Here is a 27,463-nt window from a genome sequence, read left to right as displayed (position 1 = left end):
GTTAAATTTGGTTTGTTAACAACTAACAATCCTGTGGTAGGAGACCAGTGGAACACTCCCTAATGTGATATGAAAGCACATAGTTGTGATTGGATTGTCACTTTGTCCTTATCTTTAAAGAGATGCAGGAGCAGGTTGTGGTCACAGTATAAACATGACTGAACAGTATTTGGTACACAATCTGATGCAGTAAAAAAATACCTTGGACCTTTTCCTCAATTGTAATTATCAATATCAAAATTATTCTGTGATAAATTAAGCTAATCAAGAAGGTTCTTTAATATCTAAATTACTGTCAGATTCTAAAGTCTTTCACTAGTATATTAGGAAGAAAATAGATACATCAAGTACTGGATCCCTTAAGTTGCCCTCAGGACAAATTATTTACGGCTCTACAGATGGTTGACACATCTGCGGCATCCTTTGCTTCTGTATATGCTCCTTTCTCTCCAGAATTTCCAACTCCCCATCAGGCGTGGCAAGGAGATCAGATTACAGATTTGTTTATATCAATAGATGATGTTGCATCAGTTCCTTCCAAACTTGACCACTCTAAGTCGATGGTCCCTGATAACATTCATCCTCATCTCTTAAAGCAGTGGTTCTTAACCTTTTTTGGTTGCAACCCGAAATTCTAACCATGGCAACCCATATACCTTCATAAATACTCTTTTCTTTAAAATTCAAATTATATTTAATTTTTTTTTCATCTCAATGAAATTGTCTGCATTTCTATGATCTGCTTAGCCTTAATGACTTAGGTATTCTATACACATGATTAACACATCAATAACATTTCGAATAGGTATACTGAGGAAATTACTGTGCACATATCCATAGCTAGGAGTGATAACAAGAAAAAAAAAAAGTATCACGATAACCAATAAATCAATAACAATAACCTTATCGGCGATAACTGATAATTGATGACTGGTGATAAATTTATCACCCGATAACCAATAAACTGATAAGTACAAAATTCCAATACTAGCAACAATGATACTGATATCTTAAATAAAAAAAAATTTGATAAATCCAAGTCTTTATTTTTATCTTTATCTTAGAAAACTTAGAAAAAATCTTAGAAAAAAATTCAAATTCAATGTTTATCCTGTCTCTTCACTAATGAAAAGTACTGTTTTAAGTAAAATAACTACATTTGGTTTTGAAAGTTAAAAGCTTCAACATGCCCATGTTCCGAAAACTAAAAATTATCAATTATCATTAGTTTGGAACCAAAATTATTGGTGATACTGATGAATTGATAACGAGGGAAAAATAATTATTGATAACCAATAACCCAACATCACTCTTGTGATAATTTATCACGATAATGCCCACCTACAAACATACCCTTAGCAATCCACTGAAATGGCATGGTGACCCAACTTTGGGTTGCAACCCCAGGGTTAAGAACCACTATCTTAAAGGCATGTGCACAGGAACTGGCATACCTACTCATACTGCTTTTTCAGGCATCACTGGATGAAGGGTCACTTCCATCACTGTGGAAACAATCTTTTGTTGTACCTATTTTCAAAAAAGGTTCCAGGACTGTGTCAGTCACTTCAATCTGTGTTAAGTCACCTGAACAAATTCTATTTAAGACTTTATAAATTTATTGATAATAATGACTTATTAAACTCAGCACAAACTGGTCTCAGACCAGAAAGATCTATAAAAGATTAATTATTGCTAACTTATGATTACATAACTTGATGAGTTGATGAAGGATTTAATGTTGATTTGATACTTTTTTGAGTATACTATGACTTTTGATTTGGTATGCCATGACATTGATTGATAAATTGTATATGACTGGGGTAAAGAGGAATTGTTGGAATGAATTAGGGACTTTTAACACAAATATCAGTAATAATAAATCACCGGATCAGTACATTTGTTTTATATCTGACTTTTGAGAACGCCTACTCCGTATTATTTTCAAACCATCACACAACAAAACTCACATTTATAGAAAACAGTGACTCAACTCTTCTGTCTTAATAGGCCGGGTGCTAATGTTGATGTGTAGTACCCGGCTTAACCTTTAATAAAAAAAACTTAACTGATAAATTACAAACCCGGTCTTCCTCAGTCTCTGGAGGTAACTCGAGCTCACTTCACCTTTTAACGCGAACAGAGCAAGACAAGTACACTCACAACATGGATAAATGTCAAACAATCATGACAGACCTGCGAATCACTGATCACGCATCAGCTGGGCCCTCCTGTACAGTAGTCACCGCGTCGCCCGCGTGGTGTCTGTTTGTAAACAAATCGCGGCAGTGGAGAAGAGTAAAGGGGGGGACAGGGGGGAGATTGGCGTGATTTCAGGTCATTCCAGCCCCACACCCTATGTCACTCCGCTTCTCGAACGTTATCGCTTACCTCATCAGACAAGAAATCTTACGCGGATAGGGCATATGTCTTCCTTAGGTGGGTGACACTCGAGCAATCATGGTGTAACGAAAGTCACTCATTTGGATGTGCTGTAAGACTATAATGCCACCACAGCCGACTGGGTAACATGTGTAAAATACCATTAATACGGCCATTACCGAATGGAAACTATACAGTACAACTGCAGCAAGGAAAGCGACAAACTCCACAAACAAAAGGTTAGGAAAAGTTTACCCATTTTTTTTTTTTTTTTAGTTAATATCATGCAAGTTTTACATAAGAGAGGAGGAGAGGGCAGGAACAAAACTTTAATTGTGATTATGTATGTGGGGTTGGTATAATTTTGAATAGCGAAACAAGAGTATGATGTAGACGTTGTTGCAGTGATTTCCATCAAGGTAAATGCGAACCATAGGATCATAGGTACAATTCTACGAATTAATATTTTAACATTTTTCTCTTCTTGGAACATTGTGTTATAATTTAGAGTTAGGACGTTAATTCTGTATTTAAACAAAATGACGTGCAGATCTGCTGTCACTATTTTCTGTCTTGTCTTGAACAACTTCAGGTATTTCGATCTCTCTTACCCCATCTCCGAACAATGCCATTTCATAAATGACTCAAGTGAGATGTGCAATGTCTCCCTAAAGAATCACAGCATTGCATGCAAGATGAAAATGTAATATGCACAACTGTACGAGACACTAATGATACCTAAAGCTACGTTTACACCGAAGCAAACACTAGCAACCTGGTAGCATGCTAACTGGTAGCATGCTATCAGGTTGCCTACAGCCGAGGTTTCCTGCTATCGAAGGCAACTAGATAGCATGCGACTGAACCGTTTACACCAAAGCAACCTGGTTGCAGTCAGTTTTGTTCAAGATGTCGGTGCAGGCAGTCGCAGCAGCTGCGTTTCTCATATTGAATTCCAAGAAGAAACGTAAAGGTACGTTTACACCGAGGCAAACACTAGCAACCTGGTAGCATGCTAACTGGTAGCATGCTATCAGGTTGCCTCTGTTTGCCCGGTTGCCTGGCAACCAGAGTTTGCCTGCTACCAATTTGCCAACGGTCGCCGGCTATCCGCAGCTGATGGGTTCAGTTGCCTGGTTGCCTCGCTCGCGATGGTTGTGTGGGACATAAACACGGTTAAAAAAGTGATTGAGGAGTACCGGGAGAGGAGAGTCCTCTGGGATTTATGTGACCCAGCATACAAGGATAACAAAAAGAAAGTTAAGATCTGGGAGGATCTAGCTAAAGTGTTTAATTGTGATGTGAAAGAAATAAAGGATAAAGTGAAAAATCTGCGCACTACATTCCACAAATACAGAAAAAAGAAAAGTGGATCAGCTACAAGCGAACAATGGATTCACTACAATTCTCTCACCTTCTTGCTTGAAGTCGATGCACCTAAAAAGGGACTGTCCACTGAAGAGGACATTTCTCAGGTTTGTACATATCATATTCATATTGTAGTTGCTTTTATTTGAACGTTATAACATGTGTTAATATTCATTTATGAGGAGAGTTATTTTATTGCTTATACTAATGCGTGTGTGTGTGCTGACGTGTGTGTGTGTGTGTGTGTCATGGATATACACGCGAGCAGGATTCATATAAATGGATAAGACATTGGAAATGTTATTCAATTTATTTTATTTCATTGATATCGCTTTCTCTCTCTCTCTCTCTCTCTCTCTCTCTCTCTCTCTCTCTCTCTCTCTCTCTCTCTCTCTCTCTCTCTCTCTCTCTCTCTCTCTCTTTAATCTTAATCTACTTTCTGCATATACATGATACATGGCGACATATGTATGGTTGAAAATAAGAAAATGAACTCATTTAGAGTTTAACATAATAATATTAAGAAGTCTTAACTAAGAACAAAAACACCTCTGCGCTTCAGTTTTTTACAATGGAAATTACTATGTGCACAATGGAAAATTCATGAAGGTCCTTCTTGCTTGATTAAATGCAAGCGTCTTGCCACGACACTTGTCCTTCTCTCGACATAAAGTAAGTTCTAAACTCATCTCTGACATTTTTTGCATTTTGTGGTGCCCTTCTAGGAATTCTCCGAAGATTAATAATTCCAGAGTCTCCTTCAGTAATAGTTCTCCAGCTGCCAAAAGCTATTGTTCCGTCTTGCCTGTCACAGTCAAAAGATCCTGGCGGGGTATAAATCATTCGCGAGTCTTTTCTTTTCCTTAAGAAATTATGTAAATAGCAGCAGGCTAGAGTTACGAGCTTCGTGTTCTCTACATTCAAAAGTAATGGCTTTCGGAAGACTCTAAATACTGAGGACATTATGCCGAATGTATTTTCGATAATTCTACGTGCACGACTAAGCCTATAATTAAAAATTCGAGAGGCTTTGTCCAATGAAAGACCAGGGTACGGTTTTAACAAATTTTCACTTAGAGCAAATGCATCGTCCGCCAGGAGAACAAACGGTAGGTCTACTTCTCTTCCTGGCAAAGGCTCTGGAGGTGGTAGATTCAAGGTCTTATTTTCCATTTTCTTGTAAAATGTGGTCTCACGAAATACACCCCCATCTGATATTCTTCCTTGGCATCCTACATCAGCAAAGGTGAAGCAATAATTTGCGTCACATACAGCCATTAAAACTGTACTAAAAGTGCCTTTGTAGTTGAGGTACATACTTCCACAATTTTCTGGGTTCTGCATTACAACATGCTTTCCATCAAGGCACCCTATGCAATGAGGGAAATTCCAAGATACCTCAAAATCTCGAGCAATTTGCCTCCAATGATCTTCCGATTGTGGAATCTGAAATGAAAAAAAAATCCTATGTATTATTAGGTCTCTACTATGCTTTTCAGCAGCTCTGTTACCTCGATTTTCTCGATTTTCTCGATAACGAAGTGTTGGATCACTATTATACTTCGCCACAGTTTATTTCACACCTAGCGCTAATTTTTGACTGCATAGTGCATTACCAAAAGTGTATGAGTAAGCTATATACTTATGGCAATTTAGAGAAAGTCACAATATCCAGAGAGAGCATTCGGACACAGCCATCACTACGTCATACCCCGGACCCAACCCACCTCTCTCCCTCCTTCCCTCTAGCACTCGTTATCCCTCCCTCTACGTATTTTTGTCCGAGGGAGGGATAACGAGTGCTAGAGGGAAGGAGGGAGAGAGGTGGGTTGGGTCCGGGGTATGACGTAGTGATGGCTGTGTCCGAATGCTGTCTCTGGATATTGTGACTTTCTCTAAATTGCCATGAGTATATAGCTTACTCATACACTTTTGGTAATGCACTATGCAGTCAAAAAATAGCGCTAGGTGTGAAATAAACTATGGCGAAGTATAATAGTGATCCAACACTTCGTTATCGAGAAAATCGAGGTAACAGAGCTGCTGAAAAGCGTAGTGACTTATGTGAATGTATAAAAGCGATATAGATATTTCCCATATTCCAGACAATTTCCACACATTTGTAACGAGCGCTTCAATAACAATTTGCATATTTGCAATTATCATTCGTTCTTTTACAGATTGATGATGAAACTTGTACTTCTGATGATCAGCTAACTGAAATTGGTGAAGCTTTTCAAGAAGAGGGAGACCGAGACTTGGAAGAGTTCGCGAAACCCGTGCCCTACAGCGGGAAAAAAAAAAGAAGAGTGGCGTCCAGAGATACTGACGCCAAAAGGGCTGACGAGGCTTACGAAATTATGAAAGCAGCCAGCAACCGAGACGACTGTGCTATTTATGGGGAATATGTTGCTAGCGAGCTACGCAGATTAAGTGGCTATAGCCAAATGATGGTCAAACATGCAATTAATAATATTCTGTTTGAAGGAGCACTGGGGAAATATGATAAACCCAACCCAACTCAATTTCCAGTTCCAGTCCCTACCTCGAGCCCAATTCCACATTATCACAGCCCTGTTCCAAGCCCAATTCCACATTCTCACAGCCCTGTTCCAAGCCCAATTCCACATTCTCACAGCCCTGTTCCAAGCCCGCTTTCAGTTCCAAGCCCAAATCAGTACCCAGTTCCCCTTTCAACTCCAAGCCCAATTCCCCTTCCTACTCATAGCCCAAGTCCCAGTTCAAGTCTATCGACGACTGAGATACAGGAAGAAGCCTCAAGTGATACCTTTTCACTAGTACATTTTGTTATGTAAAATTAAATAGAAGGTTTTGTGAAAAGATATTTTCTTTAATTCCTTAATGAAACAATAATAGTGTACAGTTAGTATCAAAAGTCCTTTAACTCTTTCGACCGTATTTCATAGATGAATTAGGCTCACAGTGTTCAAAGACTTTTGACACTGACTGTACAATATTGCACTGGTAAATGAAGAATAAACTATCTCATTCTTACCTCAATGTATTCTTTCAAAACTCGAATGATTGCTGTACACACTTCGGGGATGAAGATACTTACTGCAGACTTAGATACTCTGAAGAGATACATTAGCGAAGCATACGAATCTCCGGTCGCCAAAAATCTTAGCGTGCAATGAAGTTTAACTTCGGGAGGAACACTATCCCGAAAATTAGTATCTTGTTTTCTGATGTGTGGACTAATCTTCATCAGTAGGTACTCAAAATCACTTCGTGACATTCTACTAAAATTTTCAAACAGTCCGCTATCCACAACTTTAAGAAAAAGATCTTGTTGAAATATGTTGGTATCATTGAACAAACTTTTCCGCCATAACTTCCTTTTAAGATATTTTACTATAGATATAGTTTCATATTTGATATAATATTTATTACTACTGATAATTTTTAAACTTCATTGGCTTAGCTACTCGAGTATGAAAATTATTATCGCAAATCCCTCAGTGCTATCCAGCATAAACCGAAATTGTTGATCTCGTGGTATTGAAACAGATACAAACTATTTACACTTGCGGAACTGCAAATAAAAAAAAAAAAAAAAAAAATATATATATATATATATACATATATATATATATATATATATATATATATATATATATATATATATATATATATATATATATATATATATATATATATATATATATATATATATTTATTTATTTATTTATTTATTTATTTATTTATATATAGTATTAAATTTAAAGAAGAATGTCGATTTATTGATAGAGAAAATAATGCTTTAAATTTGAACAGGTGATATTTTGGTTGCGGTGCCCACCTCTAATACATACCTATCATTATATACTACAAGTGAGAGAAAAAAATCTGGCTATAGAAATATCTTTTATTAATTGTAACAAGTAAATATTCTACTACCAGAATTGGCAGGCAGTATCCCTATATAACTAATGAAGAAGTTATCTTCCTCTGGCCAGGACAAAAGGACAACCACACCCTGCCTAACAGCATGGGTCCATCCTTCCCTGCGTGCACCCTATCGTACAAAATGGCTGCATTTATGTCACATATGTACATAAGATTTTTTGACCTTATGATATGAAATTGGCTTTCCATCTCCCCGGAGCCATGACCATAACTGTACTGTTGCCTGAACTAAACTACATACCTGATAAAACGTTTATTGTAGGCAACACAAAAAGAAAATTAAAAGGGTCTCTTTAGATCTAGAAACTAATCGTTAAGATATGCAAAAAAAAGTGGATCTTCCTATTTATTCTTTGAAATGCATTTTCACACAAGCCCTTAACATGCTGCAGCTACGATGGAATTGTACCCTACCAAATCTGTAAGAAGAAGAAGAAGAAGTAGCTGATATTAATTACTTAACTAGATTATAGTACAAACAGTAACAAATAATGTTCGCCGTAATCATACATCTATTAACCTAAAGTTACAGAATATGCTAACATTGTAGCATTACTGAACATAGCTTAATGGAAATACAGTTTAGCAAATTGTATTTCTAGGTCACGGAAAAAGAAGTTCGATTACCAAAATTTAGATTTGGTTTCAGCTATTCAAATGGACAATATTAAAGCCACAATAATATATATATATATATATATATATATATATATATATATATATATATATATATATATATATATATATATATATATATATATATATATATATATAATAAAGTTAGTAATTTAATAATTATCTGTACGTGTTGGTGCAGATTTGATGTCATGGAATGGGAGCCGCCGAATGGCACGAGACACTTTCCTTCGACATGTAAGGGCAAGGAAACATAATTGTCCGTGCCGACCAACCAATATCAAGATGGTGGTGATTTGTCAGCTGAAGATGACAGTACCCCAGTATGTCAGGTGGCTATTAAGTCCATCTAAAGCAGCGGGGTTTAACAAGTACCTAAATTTATGTGCCATTGGACGCTTTTTTTTTTTTTTTTTTTTTTTTTTCATAGTATTATGTAAGAATGATCTCCCAGTGGTGAACTAGTCCGGGCTTAGTCATCTGTCCTCCCTATGAGGTTGGGGCATCCAGCAAGGTACGTGTGCCGTGCGGAAGTGTTGGTGGCCGCTAGTTGTAGTCGTCGTAATCGTCATTGCTCGTGCACAGACAGTAGAATACGGACACCAGCAGCATTATGCCTGAAAGAGGACAGTCACTTGTTTACTGCTGACCATTACGACTTCCAATCCCACCAGAGTATTTATTTATTTATTTTTTTATCTTTATTTATTTATTTATTTATTTTTGTAGAGAAAGCTTCTATGGAGGATATGCAATAAATTATCATGACTTCTTTTCTTCTTCTGTTTATTGACTTTTATATTATCTTTGCCTTGTTCCTCTGTTGTCTTTATAATGGTAATCTCAGTCTTGTGAAATATTCTCAGCGAGAGAGAGAGAGAGAGAGAGAGAGAGAGAGAGAGAGAGAGAGAGAGAGAGAGAGAGAGAGAGAGAGAGAGAGAGAGAGAACTTACTGCCAATAACGAGCACGATGGGTCCGAGGAAGCCCATGACGCCCATGCCTTGGATCATCACCATGATGTAGGAGTCTGTGGGGGCGTAGGCGAGCACCGTCATGATGAAACCCGACACGAACAGCGAGAAGCCCAAGTAGGCGAAGATGAGCAGCGGCACCTGCCCCACCCTCGGCTGCAGGGAAGACACGAGGCATTACACCATAACACTCCCTTTTCGGTTCGTCATGTTTGCTATAAGAATTCAGGATGGTAAAAATATAATACGTATTAAAGTGAATGAACTAAGGGGCATTAATAGACTGCGATTACACTCATTTCATAATGTTGAACGTGTTACTGGGATATCACGTAGCGCAAAGAATTCATAACGCAGAATGTGTTAGCATCCATGAGAAATAAATTGTCTTAACTGCATTCTCAAACTTTTTTTATTTATTGACTGTTACTATTATTATTTATTTACTTTTTTTATTCCATATATTTATTATTATTATTATTATTATTATTATTATTATTATTATTATTATTATTATTGTAACTATTATTAATATTTTTTTACTTAATTTTAGTTATGAAAGAGGAGTCCTGGCCAAGGACTAAAAGGAAAAAAAAAAAAAAAACGCAGAAAAAAAAGGGTTAACTGAAGGTCCCAGTCCGGTGTCTCATATCTCAAGCACGATCAGCAGCAGGGTTTTAGTTGAAGCTGCTGCAGTTTTTAAGGAGTGTATTTATTCATAGAAGGCCATCTTTTCTTTCATGTTTCTAGTGGTAGTTTAAGAAGGATTATATTATGTATCATCATAAGGAAACACACCCGACTTTTCATGATTCTGGTGATAGTTTTACAAGAATTATGCAGTCAGTGGTAAACCATTCATGGGAATCTATCTCTACATGATTGTATAATATAGTGATAGCTTTACAAGAATTACGTATATACACTCATGAGAGGCCATCTTTTCATGATTCTGGTGACAGCTTAACAAGGACAATGGACTACCAATGGGAAAGGATCCTTAAGAATTCGTGTTTTTATGATTCTAGTAGCAAATTAATAAATATTATGCACAATTAGTGAAAAAAAAAGCTTATGAGAACCTTTCTATAGTTTTAGTAGAGAAACGTGTCTTGCTGGAGTGGCTTGGAATGTAAAAATAGAATAGACTAATTAACTAGCAATAAATGAGAGAATGGAAGAGGGTGAGAGAGGGGTTTTTCCTGTGAGTGACTGATGTAATTCTTCATTCTGCATCATTGGCAATAGAGACAAAGGAGACTCAGGAACACAAGGTGTGGCGTCTTAGGAGGCTTGTAGCAGGCGCTTCAAGAAGCCACGATAGCTACCCACCTTTTCGTCAATGTTGTAACCCATGACTGCGGTCCTTCTGCGAGAGGAAGACAATAGAATAATGATAATAATAAGAAGAACAGGAGTAATAATAGAACACTTTAACCTTCTGAATACTAATGATAATACGACTCTTGTCACTATTTGAGTAATCGTGATTTTATCTTCCGGAGCAAAACTGAAACTTCAATCACTAAAAGATAAAAACATAAGAAAATAAGGCAAGCAATAAGGCAAGAAGTCATCAGGCCCTCATGTGGCAGTCCCTGCATGAAGCATACCGACCATTTTCACCTGCCATTCCCATCCATAAATCTGAATTATTGATATAATTCCTTTTGTTTTCGGTTTTGTCTTTCTAAATTATATTCTAAACATATGCTAATCCACTTCATGAAGATAAAGAAACTACGTAGATCAAACAAATAATTAGGTAGATGTCAGAGTGAAAACACATTTCTACGTATTAGATTTCAGACAAGAAGAGGCCAGGTTATAGCTGACGGCTGTCGTGACTACGTATGTGTGTGTCTGTCGTCTGAAATTCTACCAGATGGCCTAATATTTCCATTCATGTGGTGTTGATAACTCATTTGCCTATAGTGGATTCTAGACAGGAATCATAGGCCAAGATATAACTAATGAATGTTGCGATTACAAGTTTGTGTGTCTCGTTAGGAATTCCATCAGATGGTCACATTTTTCCATTCTTCTGGTGCTGATAACTTTTGTATTACGGAGTTAACCATTTCAGTGATGGACGTTCGTTTCCCATAATCCTTTACATTTTTGGAGACACTTATTTAGACACTTATTTTTATACTAAAGCACGTTGAATATTTTTGTATCCTAAAAAAAATAATATTAATATTTTTTATCATCTTTCTGCTTTATATTTCTCTGTAAACTTGATTTTTATACTGTTATGAATGTTGCCAAAATATGAACATAGCAGTGAAAGGATTAAACAGACGAGGAAAAAATGCAAAATAAATTGATTTTTTTTTTATTTCAAGTTGTTTTCGTTTGCAAATCACAGGCTGGAGCTAGTCTTTCACTGGTAGACGAGCTTATGAAATTTGACAGTAAAGTTGTCATCTCTCTCTCTCTCTCTCTCTCTCTCTCTCTCTCTCTCTCTCTCTCTCTCTCTCTCTCTCTCTCTCTCTCTCTCTCTCTCTCTCTTTGTCAGTAATATGTTTTAGATTTACAAAAGCTTACGTATGTGCACTTTTTTATTAATATGCAGATATATTTTAATAGTTCTTACCCACGCGCACACACACACACACACACACACACAGAGAGAGAGAGAGAGAGAGAGAGAGAGAGAGAGAGAGAGAGAGAGGGAGTTTCCTTTTTTCTATTCTTTTCCTTTTCTTTCTATCACCTAATATTTTCTTTTTTCCTTCCTTTCTACCACAATCTTTTCTTCGCTTTCTGCCACCCCGCAGAAGTCTGGCAGTCATCACCCAGAGCTGTGTACCCTGCCCGCGGGGTTGTTTGGCGGTCCTTGCTGAATACAAAGGCAGCTTAAGGCACCCCACTCTCGTGCCAGGTATATTAGTCACGTTTCCCTAGGTGATGATAACGCGCGTCAGATAGCCAGCGAGGGAGTGATAGCCATGGTTATCCACACTGAGCAAATAATTACCTTACGCAGCCATTATACTTCCTTTTCGGTCCGTGATGTTTACTATAAAGATAAAAAAAATACTAGAAATTTAATACGTATTACAGTGAATGAAGTTGGATACATTAATATAAAGCGATTACACGGATTTCATAATACGCGTATGCTGATCATGTTACACGGATTTCATGTAACCCGAAAAATTCATAACACGCGTAGTAATATAATTCATGAGAGCTTAACTGTCTTTTCTTTGAGCATATTAAACGTGTGCTCTTCATTAGTACTAGAAACCAATGTTAATGTTATCTTTCTACGCATATACCGTGTGGTACATAGGGACTCACCACCCTTCGTTTCATTGCTGGAGTGTTTTCAGTACATAGTAAAGAATAAGAATAATAATAAGAATAATGAGAAGGAGAAGAAGATAAGTTAGATCAAAAACAGAATTTCAAATACGATGGAATTTGACGAAAGGAGCCCAAATTCATTGTGTCAAGAAATTCCTTTTCCAGGGAACATGTTTTGTACTTGTAGCTACTCTAATGGGGAGAACACCAAGCTCCATGTGTCTCTTGAAGAAGTGAGCACCTCGTAACCTAATGAAGTCCTGCTGAGCAATGCCTTGATACATCCTAAACGACTCTATCTTTTAGGAATGTTGTGGCCCACATGACTGGAAACAAAGAAAATGGGTTATCAGATCGAGTTCTGGATGGAGACCTATGAAAAAAAAAGTGTGTGTGTGTGTGTGTGTGTGTTCTTCATTCTCCTAAATCTAAAACACAAGGCAAATCAGGAACATGCAACAATATGGACAGAATCTTTCCCGAATGGTGTGGTAGCAGGGAACTGAAGGGCAGACTGCCAAACAGTCAAAAGGCAAGTGACAGAAGCTTACTCTTACAGGTGAAACTCATTAGATCAGGAATTTTTGAGGCTGTTTTGTGCTTGTGGTGATGAAAGTAAGTAAATTATTAGTTTGGTAAGACAGAAAAGTATTTATTATTATTATTATTAGTAGTAGTAGTAGTAGTATCATCCTCCTCATCATCATCACCAATTTCATCGTCTTTTAAGTGACAAAGAAGACTTGTGTCCTCCTTGGAGGATCAAAAGTCTCTATCAGGATTCACTGGGAGCAATATTTGTATACAGTGGAAAATTTAACTAGAATGTTCCATTTCTTGCCCTTGGACGCTGCGTATGTTGAAACCATGAAGTTTTGTGAGGGTGAGAACCAGTGCGTTCATAAATGCAACACCTGTCTATACATCGAGGTTTATACGTTAACGAATCACTTGAAACTCTTGGTTATGGTGAAAGATTGTGTTTTCTGTTTATTCAAAAGGACATGAACGTTCAAACTTTCATAACTGTGGTGGCTGGTGTTGCGTTCGTCACCCGCCATGATAGACTGATCCTCAAAACACTTCACGTTTGGAGTTTACGGACCCCCAATTCGAGCTTCCCGAGGCAGATCACTTGTCAAGCAGTGTACCCTCTTGTTCGCCGCCACTGACCCCGAGTTTTAGCACAGCACTTACCCCTAAACACTGGCACAAGGTAAAGCAAAGCTCCCAAACTGGCGCTAGTCTTCTCTGTAAGCCACACTACTCAACTGGCACCCCGTATCTTATCAGGAGAGGTAGATGCCTTATCGTAGAGGCCAGGTATCCGTGTACACCACCAAAACGAGGAAGAGTAATGGTCGCCACATTACCACTAACTTTTTTTTGTGTCTAATTATTTTGGAATGTATGAATAGAATTGACTCAAACAGACAGGTATTTTTTGATAGAGTTTGTGTTCTAATTCATTCCACTTAATATATTTATGAGATTTTTCATTCGTGTGTGTGTGTGTGTGTGTGTGTGTGTGTGTGTGTGTACCAAACCTCAAACAGCAAATTCTATCGCGGTCTCCGGCACCTGCGTGTGGTAAAGACCCTAGACATTCTTCCCGCGTAGGTGTTTTATCGTGGATTGCTCGTGGTGTTCCTTATCTGCTCCTTTGGCGTTCCGCTACGTAGAATTAACACACTGACTCATTGCAGAGGGAGAAAAGGCAGACAAAGCGGCGATAGAAGAGAAAAGGCAGACGAAAAAAAGAACGAATGAAGGGAAGGGAAAGGAGGAAATTGAACGAAAGGAAGGAAATGAACAAGAAAAAAGGGAGGGAAGAAAAGAAAGAATCGAAGGAATGGAGGAAAATGAATAAAAGAAAGATGTCTATGTAAATTACTTCACATCGCCAAACTGACCTTACGTCCTTCCATGGACCATATAATCTGAAACACTTCCGCACAGCACTTCCACTTTTACGGTTCTAGTTATAGATTAACAAGATTTCTACATTATTAACAGGATAAACACTTTTAAGAAATCGACTAATCATCTCTGTGGCCTTGAAAATAGTCGTGGTGAGAGAGGAAAGCTTTTCAGAATACAGGCCCATGCTAAAAGACTCAGTGAGGGTGGTTGCATTTGTTGTTCCGGACTCCCAGCACGTTGGTGTTCAGGTTTTTCTTATCACCAAGATCCTGGTGATATGGTTACTATCGCGGCATGTCAGGCTGATAACATCATCTATATTTCCGCAACAAACTGGGGTCTTGTATTCCGTAGAGTAGAGTAATATAGGATTAGCTACTATACCTGTGTGTGTGTGTGTGTGTGTGTGTGTGTGTGTGTGTGTGGCAATGTTTTCTATGTAGCTGTTTCCATTCTCATTCATTGCTGGAATGAGACCGTGAAACTCAATGTATGTTTTATATGTGTTTATATGTAATATATCCACGTCTTATGTATGATTTATATTTTCATAATCTAGTGTAAATATTTTATTTTAACTTGTTCTGTTTTAATAACTTACTGTATCTGCTTTGATAATTGTGAAGACACGTGATATTGGCCTTGTTGGTTTGGAAGTGGTGTGATTTATTGCAAAGTGGCAACTGTTTTGCTGTTGTGGTGGTGTTATGAGTAGAAGTGAAACCGAGAAGCATGAGCCAGATGAAGAAGAAAAGTAGACTGAAACTGAAGAGAATGAGCCAAATGAAGAAAAGTGCACTGAAATTGAGGCGCATGAGCCAGCTGAATAAGAAAAGAGGACTAAAATTGAAGAGCATAAGTCAAATGAAGAAAAGTGGGCTAAAACTGAAGAGCATAAGCCAAATGAAGAAGAAAAATTAAGTAAAATTCAGGAGCATGAGCCAACTGAAAAAGAAAAAAAAATAGTGATAAGGAGGAGAATGAGCAAGTTGAAGAAAAAATGCCTGAAATTAGGAGCACGAGACAACTGAAAAAGACAATCTCCCTGAAACTCAAGAGCATGGCCCAGCTGAAAACAAATGTTCTGAAACTGAAGAGCATGAGACACCTGAAGAAGACAAACTCCCTGAAACTGAAAAGCATGAGACAGCTGAAAAAGACAAATACCCTGAAACTAAAGAGCATAACCCAGCTAAAGAAGACAATCTCCCTAAAAATGAAGAGCGTGAACGAACTGAAGAACATAAATGCCCTGAAACTGAAGAGCATGATCTAGATGAAGAAGCCAATCTCCCTGGAACTGAAGAGTATGAGGCAGCTGAAGAGGACAAATGCCCTGAAACTGAAGAGCATGAGACAGCTGAAGAAGACAAATACCCTGAAATTAAAGAGCATGACCCAACTGAAGAAGACAAATGCCCTGAAACTGGATAACATGACCCAGCTGAAGAAGACAATCTTCCTGAAACTGGAGAACATGACCCAGCTGAAGAAGATGGTCTCCCTGCAACTGAAGAGCATGACCCAGCTGAAGAAGACAAATGTCCTGAAGCTGAAGAGCATAAGACAGCTGAAGAAGACTGTGGCGGGACGCTTCGCCCGCCCCTGCATTCCATTTTCCGGTCCCCTGGGATCTGACGCTAAGCCTTTGGCCGCCTCTGCCATCACCACGTGGGAGTGAGGTCAACCCTTACTCCTTTGTCTCCAGACGCCAGCCCCGGCCGTAACCTGAGCCGGCCCAGCAACCACCCCATCATCATCGATAGTCGCCGTCCTGCCAGTCTCTTGCAAGGACGCACGGCTCGTGGTGGCTTCAGTATTATCTATTATACAGTTTTATTTATATTAATATAACGCAGCAGCATTACAGTCGTATTTCCTCGGCCACCACCTCTACACAGTATAAGAAGAAGCAGAATTACCTAGTACAAGACAAATGCCCTGAAACTGAAGAGCATGATCTAGCTGAAGAAGGAAAAAGTAGTTATAAGGGGGACCATGAGCAAACTGAAGAAGAAAAGTGGACCGAAATTGAAGAGCATGCATGAGCCAGGTGAAGGAGACAAATATGGTGATAATGAACATGAATATAAACATGAACATGGAAATTTGACTGAAAATGAACAACCTGAAATAAAGGAATTTGGACTGATATTGGAAAAGTCAAGCCTAGTGAAGAAGAAAAATGGAATGGAATTGAAGAGCCTGTACCTGTTGAAGATGGTGAAAGGATTATAGATGAAAAAGCCGTAACTACTGAGAAAGAAAATTAAGGGACACTTGGTCATTTGCCTGCTGAGCCTTCAATAGTGGGTAGTAAAACCATGAGGCTGGTGTCCAAGGCAGTCAGTGAAATATTAAATAGATATGTGAAAGGGGCCAGAAAGGTTGTGAGACTAGAGGCTAAAATAGTTAGTGAACTATTAACTAGATCTTTAAGAGAAGGCAGAAAGATTCAGAGATTGTTGACCAAAGTAGTGAGTGAAATGTTAACTAGATGTGTGAGGAGGCAAAAAAAAAAAAGGACTGGTGACCAAAGGAGTCGATGAACTATTAACTAATAGATCTGTAAGAGCAGATATAAAGATTGTGAGATTGGTGACCAAGGAAGTTAGTAAAATGTTAACTAGAAGTGTACGAGGAGGCGAGAAGACCATGGGACTGATAAACCAGGTCTGTCACCTCGATCTGGTAAGACTGTGGGATCCGTGACTAGAAGAAAGAAGACATAAGCGAATGGTTTTGAAGGAGGCCAGAAAGACGTGGCAGTAAACAACAATGGAGAAGAAGAATTAGCGAAGACGTCCCAGCAGAAATTTTCAGCAGTTACTAGAGTCCAGGACCTAACGAAGGTGCCCCATGATAGAGCGATGGCGTCTATAAAGGAAGAAAGTGGACGTGGAAGCAGACGCTTTTTTTGAAGACTGACTACAGCACAATAGGGGGAGCCAATGTTGATCATCCGTGGACAGAAAACAATAAAATGGAGAGGCGCCCATTCTTGACTCCTGACGATTTCGAAGAGTTGTTATCTGGCGTGACCGGAATGGTGAACAGGCGCGTGACCAAAGATGACTTCGAGAAGCTGTTTTAAGCGGTCTTGTCCAAGAATAAGACGCACGGGAATAAGTTCACGGGACTCGGGGAATGAGGAAGAATGATCAGTGAATCCCATTGTGGTGGACTGACCAGTTCATTAGGAGCAATTACATAAAAAAATTACATCAAAATCTTACAAGAAATGAATAAATGAAATAAATAAATAAATAAATAAATAATATTTGAAATTAAATTATTACGGTTATTATTGTTAATTGAAATATAACATGATTTGTATTGTGTTTGTTCTTTGTATATTGCTATTGTATCAAGCTGTTTGTGTCTCTTGGCAAATTAAAGTTACAAATATCATTATAGCTATTATTATACTCATCACCATACTTAGTCATTAGTGGTTTACCCTGGGATGAGTTGACTCAATACTTATAGAGGCCGTCTTCGGCCGGTCTGGAAAATGTGTCCCGTTAATAAACTTGTCACGCAAGTCAGATTTTTTCGGCGGACGCACAGCGGCGAGGGATGTAGATGTTTGGAGTGTTCATCGGTGTCGACTTATTGTTATAGAAAAACTCCTTAAAGAACAAGACATACTGTGCGTAATTTCCATTATCTTGCAATGGATGAGCCTCGTGTGACGTGTGTGTTCAAGAAGAGGAGCATCAAACCTCCAGGAGGCGTGCGGAAGAGGGCTGCTGACAGTGACAACAGTGAGTCGGTGGTCCTTATGTGTCAGGCGGGCAATATTTTTATTTGACGTCTTGTTGGTGTCTGGCCATTAAAAGATGGCTTGGTGCTGACACTGATAATATTAATTGGCGGTGTTCCCGTGTCAGGCAGGCGAGGTTTTATGGTCTCTTTGTGGTGCCTTTGCCACTAAAAGATCTTATTGCTGACAGTGGTAACAGTAAGCGCTTACCTACTTGGGCTTCCTAGGAGGGAATCCCGCAATGGCTAGCGTGTCAGTCACAGAAACAATAACCAAGACAACAGTTACTTAAAGAGTTTTGGTTGGAAAGTGTGCTATAAACCCAAATAAAATAGAGGGTTAGATATGATAAAGCAACACTTCACAAAAATCAGTGTCTCCCATGAAGTCACGGTAAAATTTTACTCTTTCACCAGTCTCTGCATTTCAGATGAAACTACATTTTTTTTCTGATAGTTTTTGGACTGTTTTGAATTAATCTGCTTGTTTTCCTGCAAATCATTAGTCTTTATTTTTGGACCCACCCAACTTCTCATCCCCTCAGAAACTACTGATTTATGATAAAAATGTAGAGAAAATTAATACAAAAGGAACCAAAATCTACCAGAAAAAAAATAATTTTGTCCTCAGAAATATGTAACAACAGTAACACTCACAATGTTCCCTCCAAGAGGACTGGCTGTCGCTCACCTGTAGCCACCAGCTGGCTGTCACACACCCCCATCCAACCCAACCTAATAAAACTAACTTAACCAAACTAGACTAATCTAACCTAATTAACTTGACCAAACTAACCTAAATTCACCTAATCTAACTAAACTTTAGAAATTGCTGTCAGCATCATATTTATTTAATTTGCAGTGGGTACCTATATATTGGGTTCAAATTATTCGGAATGAGAAGCTCTATCTGATGGGAAGGGTAAGAAAAGGCTAGTTGAGACTGCTGAAGGAATAAAATAATACCAAAGTCACTAAGTCCCTTTTTAAAAACTATTGAGGTTAGTTACTTCTGTCACCTCAGTGAAAACTATTCCAAAGCCAGTGCTCAAGCAACTGTTTGGTGCCTTGTCACTAAAAGAATGTCAGTAGTGGAGGCAAAAAGTGCACATATTGTCACAGTAGTCTGGGCCACGAGTGTTTCAAGCATGTACCACATGGACACTTACCAGTAAGACTTGCCAAGTCATAATCAGAATGCCAATATGACCTGGGGGATTTACCATTGATCTACATAGATCCTATTACTTGCTTCCATACTCATATGTATTTTGTGTTTATCATATCTGTTTGTAAATGTTACTGTAGTTATAGCACTTGCTTTTTATTGTCACACCTTACAGGTGTGCTCCTTTTATTAATTACTCTCTGTTTGAAGTTTTTTCTTCTCTCTGTTTTTCCATAAAAATATGATATATTGATGCTACAGCAAGCATCTCTTGGTTGCCCAAGACTGGTAGTTTCTCCTTATTTCCCTGAAATGTGTAGTCCATTTGGTAGTCTGTTTGGCATCAGCAGCTGTAGTATACAAAATGAAGATGTCTGTGCTGGTGGTAAAGCTCCGGGTTAGAATATTGGTTAGACCAAGTTTGAATTTAAAGATTAGATTATTATGTGGCATTTAAGGGACTACATGGCAGTTATGGTATGTATAACTAAGTTCAGGTGATTAGATTATTATATGGCATTTAAGGGACTACATGGCAGTTATGGTATGTATAACTAAGTTCAGGTGAGGTGCCGTAAGTGGTGGACCGGACCTTCCTGGGCCAAACCTAATGCTTCAGTCAAAATAAAAGTGACCTTGCAGAGAAATAGTTATTATATCAATTTGAAACACATTAAAATTTACCTGATTAAAATAGCTTCATCATAAAAAGAAAAGGACATATGTTGTTTTCATAAAATATACCAGATTGTGATGTAATAGTGGTTACATTAAAACTATTGAAATGCCTCGTTTTACTCTTCACCAAACCTGTGTTGACTGCTGCGTAAGTTGAAGTAACTGCCATGCTTCAGTCTTGGGCCTCATAATAGTGAAGAGCATTCCATAATTAAATTAACTTAATTTTTTAGCTTCCTGGCCTGACTTAGGTTTTCATGGATTCCCCATACAGTCTGCCAGGTTCCAGTGTTTGTTTGGGAGGCTGGTATGAATAAACCAAAGCATTTCTGATGGTTTATAATGCGACATTCCAAGCGTAATTTTCCTCTGGTTTGGTGAGCCACACAGATTTTGTAACTTATTTTTCTGTCATTTTTAGATCAGTATACTTACTCTACAGTAGTTATTAACTTCTGGAAATCAGTAAAAATCTATGCATAATTAATCATACAGCAGAGAGGCATTCTCCCTCCCTGTTAACTAAGGTATCTTCAGGAAGCTGTATGCATGCATTGCTTTTTTTGCTTCCACCTCTAAAAGATTTATGTGATTTTGACTATTAACACCCATTCTTTATGATTTTTAGACATTCAGTTTCCTCTCCCTCTTGGCTTTGACAACATTATGAGATACAGAGAAGAACCACAGTGCATGACTTTTCTACCATCAGCCATTACCTAGAAGTGGATGAAGAGGCTTAGAAAACATTTGAAAAGCATGAACTTATTCTAGAATAAAGAAAATGTGCTTATAGTGTTCTTTTAAAATGTAGATGCTTATTTATTTTCAAGCAGGAGGTTACAGCTGCTTCAGAAGCTTACATAAATATCAGTCTAGAGTTTTAGTTTTGATGTTTAAATAAATAATTTTTTTGTAATTGAATATCTTCTTGAAATTCTAGGTAGTGAGGATGAGACGAAAGTTGTCAAGAAGGGAAAAAAGAGACACTCAGCCAACCCTCTCATTCAGCGCAGCAAGAACAGAGGAAGAGCCAGGGAAGAAGAACACAGCTCCAGTGAGGACAGTGAGGATGACTTGAGGTAAATATTCCTCCTTCACTACCTTTACTCCTCTGTTGCTTGATTTATTTAGGAAATTTCTTAACTTTTGTTGGGGCTACTTTCCAAATAAGCAGTTATATGCTGAATTAAGAACATAAGAAATAAGGGAAGCTGCAAGAAGCAACCAGGCTTACACATGGCAGTCCCTGTATGAAATGTACCTACCTATTTCCATCTATTAACCCCATCCATAAACCTGTCTAATCTTCTCTTCAAGCTCTAGTGTCCTAGCACTAACAACATGATTACTGAGTCCGTTCCACTCATCTACCACCCTATTTGAGAACCAATTGTTTTCCTATCTTTCCTAAACCTAAATTTTTCAAGCTTGAACCCGTTATTTCTTGTTCTACTCTGGTTGCTGATCGTAAGAGTTTTGCTTACATCCCCCTTGTTATAACCCTTATACCACTTAAAGACTTCTATCAGGTCCCCTCTTAACCTACGTCTCTCTAAAGAATGTAAATTTAACAATTTCAATCTCGCCTCGTAAGGAATACTCCTCATCCCTTGTATCTTTTTAGTCATTCTCCTCTGTACTGATTCTAATAGACCTATATCTTTCCTGTAATGTGGGGACCAGAACTGCACAGCGTAGTCTAGATGAGGTCTGACCAGCGCCAAGTATAACTTTAATATTAATATTAATTGCTTCAGTTTAATGTTATGCTCCCTTCAGGAGTGTTCCTTTACTTTAAAGGGATTGCCATGACAGAAGGGCCTCCAATCCTCCCTATCCAGACTCTCTCCTTTTACTTGAGTTCAAATGTTTACCTATTTACATTGCTCCTTTACCTGATCCACCCGCCTTCCAAGTAGCCTGTCTTCCATTAGGACCTTGAATTTCAATATATTCAATATATGGTTTTCTTGATAAACTCTTTATTCTTCACCTTCTCAGTGTGATAAAATTTTATGTAAGTAAAAAAAAGAAAAGATGGTAAAGATTAAGAGCATACATCTTACCTCTCCAAATATGGTGTGAACTTTGATCATTCATATACAAGTATGCATTATCATAATTCTGAAAGGCTCTTTACATGTTTACATGTGTTGATCTAGTTCACCTAATAGTGGCTTGTAAGGTGCACTATATGTGTTGCCAAGTGTATCGAAAAATATACAGTGTCATTGTTCCATCATCAAATTGAAAACCATTCAAAAAAACATGCAGTCATATATAACATCTTATAACTTTGGAATAATTAAGGCAAAGGATAACAGTATGAGTGAAAGAGAGAGAGGTACTCATATTCCTGTCGACTGTGAACGTGATAGGAATGTGGGACAGGAACAGCCAGCACCTCAAGTTAGTCTGGTTCCACTATAGCACAGAATAGGTATATCCTTAATTTAAAAAAAAATATTATTGCATAAGGCAGCAGATTTGTCCTACTGTGTTTGTGTATGTGTGATCTTGCTGGAGAAAAAGGCTTGTAATCTTGCCTCCTAATGTATTTTGTGGGTGGATTTCTACAAAAGATCAAAGGTTATTTGTGCTTCACCCAAAACCAGTAAACTATGCAGTTGTAATTACAAGGAGAGCTGTGTAAGAGGTGCATATTTCCAAGTCTCCAAGAGCTGCTTCCATAAAGAATCCCATTCACTCTATAGTGTGTAAAATGCACTCACCACTTTGTACAAACTTTTTATTCCATTGCTGATTTTATTCTCATAATGATAGAAATGTGTCCAAAGATGAAGCTTTCCAAATACAGTAAACCCCCCATAAGTTGGATTAATTGGGGGCAACAGCAATCCAAGATATCTGAAAATCTGAGTAATCAGTGGAAAACTTGATGTAGCCTTAGAAGCCATCATGAAGACCAGTAAACACAGCAGGAGTTAGGCAAGAACACTAGTTGTGCGTGACGCAGCAGGAAAAAGGCTGCACAGAGCAGGCAGTGTTTTCAGTGTGCATACTATTGTAAATTCCAGGTGGTTATGTATTATGCATAATTAATGCAAAAAATTAATATATGATATTTAAATTAAGTTTTTAATATTGATATTTAATATTCATTTAATATTCAAATACATATCCCTCTTTTCTGGTGTGCATCTTGAACATTTTTTTTTTTCTTAAGCACTGGCGGCATTACTATATCACAGTGTCCCCCACACTAGCCTCTTTCAATGGCACCATACACCTCACTGCAGTCTCTTCTGTTCTTGTAATTGTGTTAAAACCAAAGGTCACTTCAGTCTATAGTTATTTTCTCCTATTCCCTCATTTGGATAACTCGGATAACACAAGATGTGATTCTTTATAGTAGAATAGTACATTAGATACTAATCTGTTGTCTATCCAAGTGTCCAGCTTCCCCCTTATATCTTAGAGAACAATCAGAGATATCAGGTATTCATCTGAGTGCATGACTGTCCAACTTCCCCCATATGTTTTGGTTGACAATCTGTGATATCCAACACTTATCTGAGGACACAAAAGTGTCTGATTTATCCAAAAAATTATCTAGGGCTTGTTTGTAAGTTGTCAGATCAGTAGTGATTTACTGAGTTCTTTCCTCCTTTACAGATGTGCATATAGGTCTAAGCGCACAGAGGGAAGGGAGGGACCCACAGACATGGGTGCAACGTCTACCATCCAGTTTGAGACAGAGAAGGACCGAGATGCTCAGGCAGTATTTGAGAGATCTCTGCAAGTCAACAAGGTCAGCATTTTCATTTCAGTATAAACCATATCTTCCAGGTGATGTGTGTAACTGGTGCATTCCTTTTCATGGCCTCCTTTGTAAATTATACACTTACATTGACGAATACATTCTTTACTAGGTATGACCGTGACATTTTTATTTTGTATAATATTTGATTTGGATGGTAATTTTTTTGGTTATCCACCTTAAACAGGAGACTAGAGGGAAAGAAGATGACAAGGTGTACCGTGGCATGAATAACTATGCTCACTTCTTTGAGAAAAAGGATACAGCCCAGGGCAATGCAGCCAGTGGAGGTGTGCGCAAGGGTCCTATGAGAGCACCAGACAACCTGCGTGCCACAGTCAGGTGGGACTACCAACCGGACCTCTGCAAGGACTATAAGGAGACAGGTTTCTGTGGCTTTGGAGGTGAGTTGTGGTTCAGGAGGCTCTGTGAACTTTATGAGGTAATAATATTCATGCTTCAGTATTTGATGGTTAATATTCTTTAGTTCCCAGTTTGTAGAGTGAAGTGCAATAGTAGTTAGAAGTCAAGTTTGAGACTTAAACTTGACTTAAACTCTGTTTCAGCATAAGTTGAACTGACCACTAGCACCTATCAAGATAGTCTAGAGTAGTGTTGGTCAGGTTTTTTTGAATGACAGGGCCACATTAGATGGTGAACATGTGATGATGGCCTCATATTGCCTTTAATGTGAATATGCATAACAATTAATCTATTGCACATTGCTGTGCTCCCCATGATAATGTGCAACCTCTGTGACCACAAGACATCAACTGACTATAACTGTCATCAACCAAGTCACATCAGCAAAATCACTGAGTCTCACCAGCCAGCACTCATGCTGCTGTGAATGTACCCTCAGGTCACTTTATTAGACTACTTAGACATAGCAGATGTGCAATAGCTCACTCATCATTATAATGCATAACTATAGTGTTAGGTTTGCCTTGAATTCTAATGATATACAGTAAAAGCAATTGTAATGGAATTGATATTGGCACATACCGTTAAAATTAAATATGAACAAATAGTATTATGACAGTATAGTGATAAGAAGGATATTTTTTGTTACTTGCTGAGGGCCGCATTAAACTTCCTTGATGGTTGCATGTGGCACTCAGACAGTGGGTTGAGCAGCCCTGGTCTAGAGCACATCATCCCTGAATTTTCTATAACACAAAATATATGTGTAGTCATAAATGCTTTAGCCTTCAGAATATTTAAACATTTATTTTTAAAGCTGCACACAAATTGCATAGAGACAGCTTTTAAAATGCCATGAATTAGTAAATGCAAGCAGTAAAATGGTTTCTTATATATTATATTATACTATTATGCTGTTTTAATAACATTTATGGTTCCTTAAGACATATTGAAGCTTTAGTTTTCTCAAGCTGCAGTTCCTCCTGGAAGATATTTGATTTCTTCCTAGCTACATTTTGCTTTAAGATTCTGTATGTGTCCCTTTTTTTTTCCTTGATCCAGTATTGCTGTTAACATCACTGTGATCATGAAAGATGTCTATATTTATGAGTTGATTAAAGTACATATGTGCCATGCATGTAAATACAGTTTAGTGGTGGAGTACTTCTAGAAAGGCATGGAAAACAGGAGGGCTGGTTGCATGATAGCAAGACAGTGGTTTGTATGTTATGAGTGACTCAGAGAAAATTGCACATATGTGGTGAAGCATGTCATTTGTACCTATCCTGCAGCCTAGCAGTGGCCTTTGACTAGCTGTGTTATATGTTCTGAATTTATGTTGAGGATTGGGCTCACATTATACTGTAATCATTAAAGTAATGAATATCTTACCTTGAAGTATTTCCATTTGTGGTCAAGTTTCACCTTAAATAAGTAGGAGGATGAAGGATTGTAATGCTACATACAGTAAAGTCACAATTGGCTGAGGTGACACTGAACAGTGATACACTGAACAGTGCCTCAATAGAGATGAAAAGATAATAGCAAGTGGTGAAGAAATTATATATGTTGTAAGTATTAGTGTATGGAGTAGCAGACCAGACCATAGAGGTAATTCTGTCAAAGAATTGTAATTTATTGCACTGCCTCAGTTTTAGTGCTCCATGTCACTAGGCACTGTGAGTATACTTTGTAGTATATTTTGAATAGAGTTGTGGTAGAATGTGGCCCATTTTGCTGTTTTGTAATAAGCCCTCTGTTAATATAAAATTAAATGTCCTGCTTATTCATTGTTCTCTGGAAATAGTTGAGATGATATTTTAATTAATTAATTAATTAATTAATTAATTAATTTATTTATTTTATTTATTTATTTTTTTCAGACAGTTGTAAGTTCCTGCATGACCGCACAGACTACAAACTGGGGTGGCAGCTGGAGATGGAGTCAAGCAAGGCAGGTGATGATTCTGATGAGAACTGGGAAATTCCAAGTGACGATGAACATCTTCCCTTCAAGTGCTTCATCTGCAGACAATCCTTTGAAGATCCTATTGTTACTAAGTGTAAACACTACTTTTGTGAGAAGTGTGCCCTAGATAACTTTAAAAAGACCAGGAGATGTTTTGTGTGTTCTGAGGATACTGGGGGAATTTTCAGTCCTGCTACAGAATTAAGGACAAGGCTGAAAAATGGAAATCTTGATGATAGTGATTGAAAATGGAACTTAACATTTATTGAAATCATAATGTGCTTTATGCATCTGAAATGTTAAGCTCATGTTTTTTTGATAAAACTCAAATGGACTGAAGCTAGAGACAGTATTAGTGTTCATGAATAGGAAGATTATAGTTTATAGATAAAAGCTGTTATGTATGTAGAAGATTAAAGGTGAGTGAAATTAGTCAGTGGATTTCATCAACCACTGTAGCCTCAGATGGATGATTGCACCATAGCTGCTAAAGGATGGCCACAAAGTAGAACAAACGAGCAAACTAATTCAATGAATGTGCTGGAGGGTAGGAAAGAGAGACAATTGGAATTTACAATGGTATGCTTATATAGGAGCAGATTGAGACTCCTTAGGGGAAGTTCCAGGCACCAACCCCTAGGATTACACACTGTACTTGTGGTAAATGGTCTCTTCAGAATACCAAGAAGCTTTGGAAACTAAATTGATTGTCATAAGTCACACTCATCATCCCTTTTACCACTCTGTAATCATTACCCCTCATTCCTCAGCTGTTTTCTACTGCATTATTATTCATTATTGTCATAAGTCACACTCATCATCCCTATTACCACTCAGTAATCATTACCCATCATTCATCCACTGCTTTCTACAGTATTACCATCCATTACCTCTTGTATCACCATCACCCACCATCATCACCCATACTGTAAATTGTTGATCCCAGGAATTACTAAGGAAGATTGAATAGGGGCCAAGTTTTAGTGGATGCATCAGAATGAATGAGTTTACAACTAACATTTACAGAACAATCATGGCAACAGTCTATCCTTCAGCATCAGTACTAACATTTTTTTTTATACCTTACCAGTGTTGCAGCACCATAGAATTATATGGTGGCTTTTGATAAATAATAAATAATTTTTACACA

The 27,463-nt window shown here is 37.9% G+C and overlaps 3 protein-coding genes across 10 annotated transcripts in view; 2 read left to right on the top strand and 1 right to left on the bottom strand.

Moving 5' to 3' along the window:
- LOC135114205 (zinc finger protein 511-like) overlaps positions 1 to 2,501 on the bottom strand; it is an 8,000-nt gene extending 5,499 nt beyond the window's left edge. The window contains exons 1-2 of one of the 7 annotated variants that reach the window (XM_064029969.1): positions 2,392 to 2,459; positions 2,197 to 2,265 (exon numbers count right to left, since the gene is read on the bottom strand). Coding sequence is in view for 4 of the 7 variants with exons in the window: in XM_064029964.1 (XP_063886034.1) it covers positions 2,392 to 2,426 (35 nt within the window). In the remaining 3 variants the exon portion in view is untranslated. The other 6 variants (XM_064029964.1, XM_064029966.1, XM_064029970.1 and 3 more) reach the window with 6 other exon arrangements.
- Positions 2,491 to 27,463, top strand: LOC135114204 (E3 ubiquitin-protein ligase RNF113A-like). Of its 2 annotated transcripts, none has more exons than XM_064029963.1 (5): positions 2,491 to 2,621; positions 21,081 to 21,219; positions 23,777 to 23,912; positions 24,109 to 24,325; positions 26,228 to 27,463. In XM_064029963.1, the coding sequence occupies exons 1-5, from the start codon at positions 2,531 to 2,533 to the stop codon at positions 26,557 to 26,559; spliced, it is 915 nt and encodes a 304-aa protein (XP_063886033.1). In that variant the 5' UTR covers positions 2,491 to 2,530; the 3' UTR covers positions 26,560 to 27,463. The 2 variants fall into 2 exon arrangements, with proteins under 2 accessions (XP_063886033.1, XP_063886031.1); XM_064029961.1 differs by lacking the exon at positions 2,491 to 2,621 and adding an exon at positions 18,055 to 18,293.
- Positions 2,636 to 6,591, top strand: LOC135114203 (uncharacterized). The gene is made up of 2 exons (XM_064029960.1): positions 2,636 to 3,857; positions 5,931 to 6,591. Exons 1-2 carry the CDS (start codon positions 3,534 to 3,536, stop codon positions 6,564 to 6,566), a joined length of 960 nt encoding a protein of 319 aa, XP_063886030.1. The 5' UTR covers positions 2,636 to 3,533; the 3' UTR covers positions 6,567 to 6,591.

This window comes from Scylla paramamosain, chromosome 27 (genome assembly GCF_035594125.1).
Source record: "Scylla paramamosain isolate STU-SP2022 chromosome 27, ASM3559412v1, whole genome shotgun sequence".
Taxonomy (NCBI): Eukaryota; Metazoa; Arthropoda; class Malacostraca; order Decapoda; family Portunidae; genus Scylla; species Scylla paramamosain.
Note: the sequence above shows the minus strand (reverse complement) of the source record. Positions and strands in the feature narration are given on the sequence as shown.

Coding starts and splice junctions, on each gene's coding strand:
- LOC135114204 (XM_064029963.1), top strand. CDS start 2,531: ATGTGTAAAATACCATTAATACGGCCATTACCGAATGGAAACTATACA. Junction 21,220..23,776: donor GACAGTGAGGATGACTTGAG/GTAAATATTCCT, acceptor CCTCCTTTACAG/ATGTGCATATAGGTCTAAGC. Junction 23,913..24,108: donor GATCTCTGCAAGTCAACAAG/GTCAGCATTTTC, acceptor CACCTTAAACAG/GAGACTAGAGGGAAAGAAGA.
- LOC135114203 (XM_064029960.1), top strand. CDS start 3,534: ATGGTTGTGTGGGACATAAACACGGTTAAAAAAGTGATTGAGGAGTAC. Junction 3,858..5,930: donor CTGAAGAGGACATTTCTCAG/GTTTGTACATAT, acceptor GTTCTTTTACAG/ATTGATGATGAAACTTGTAC.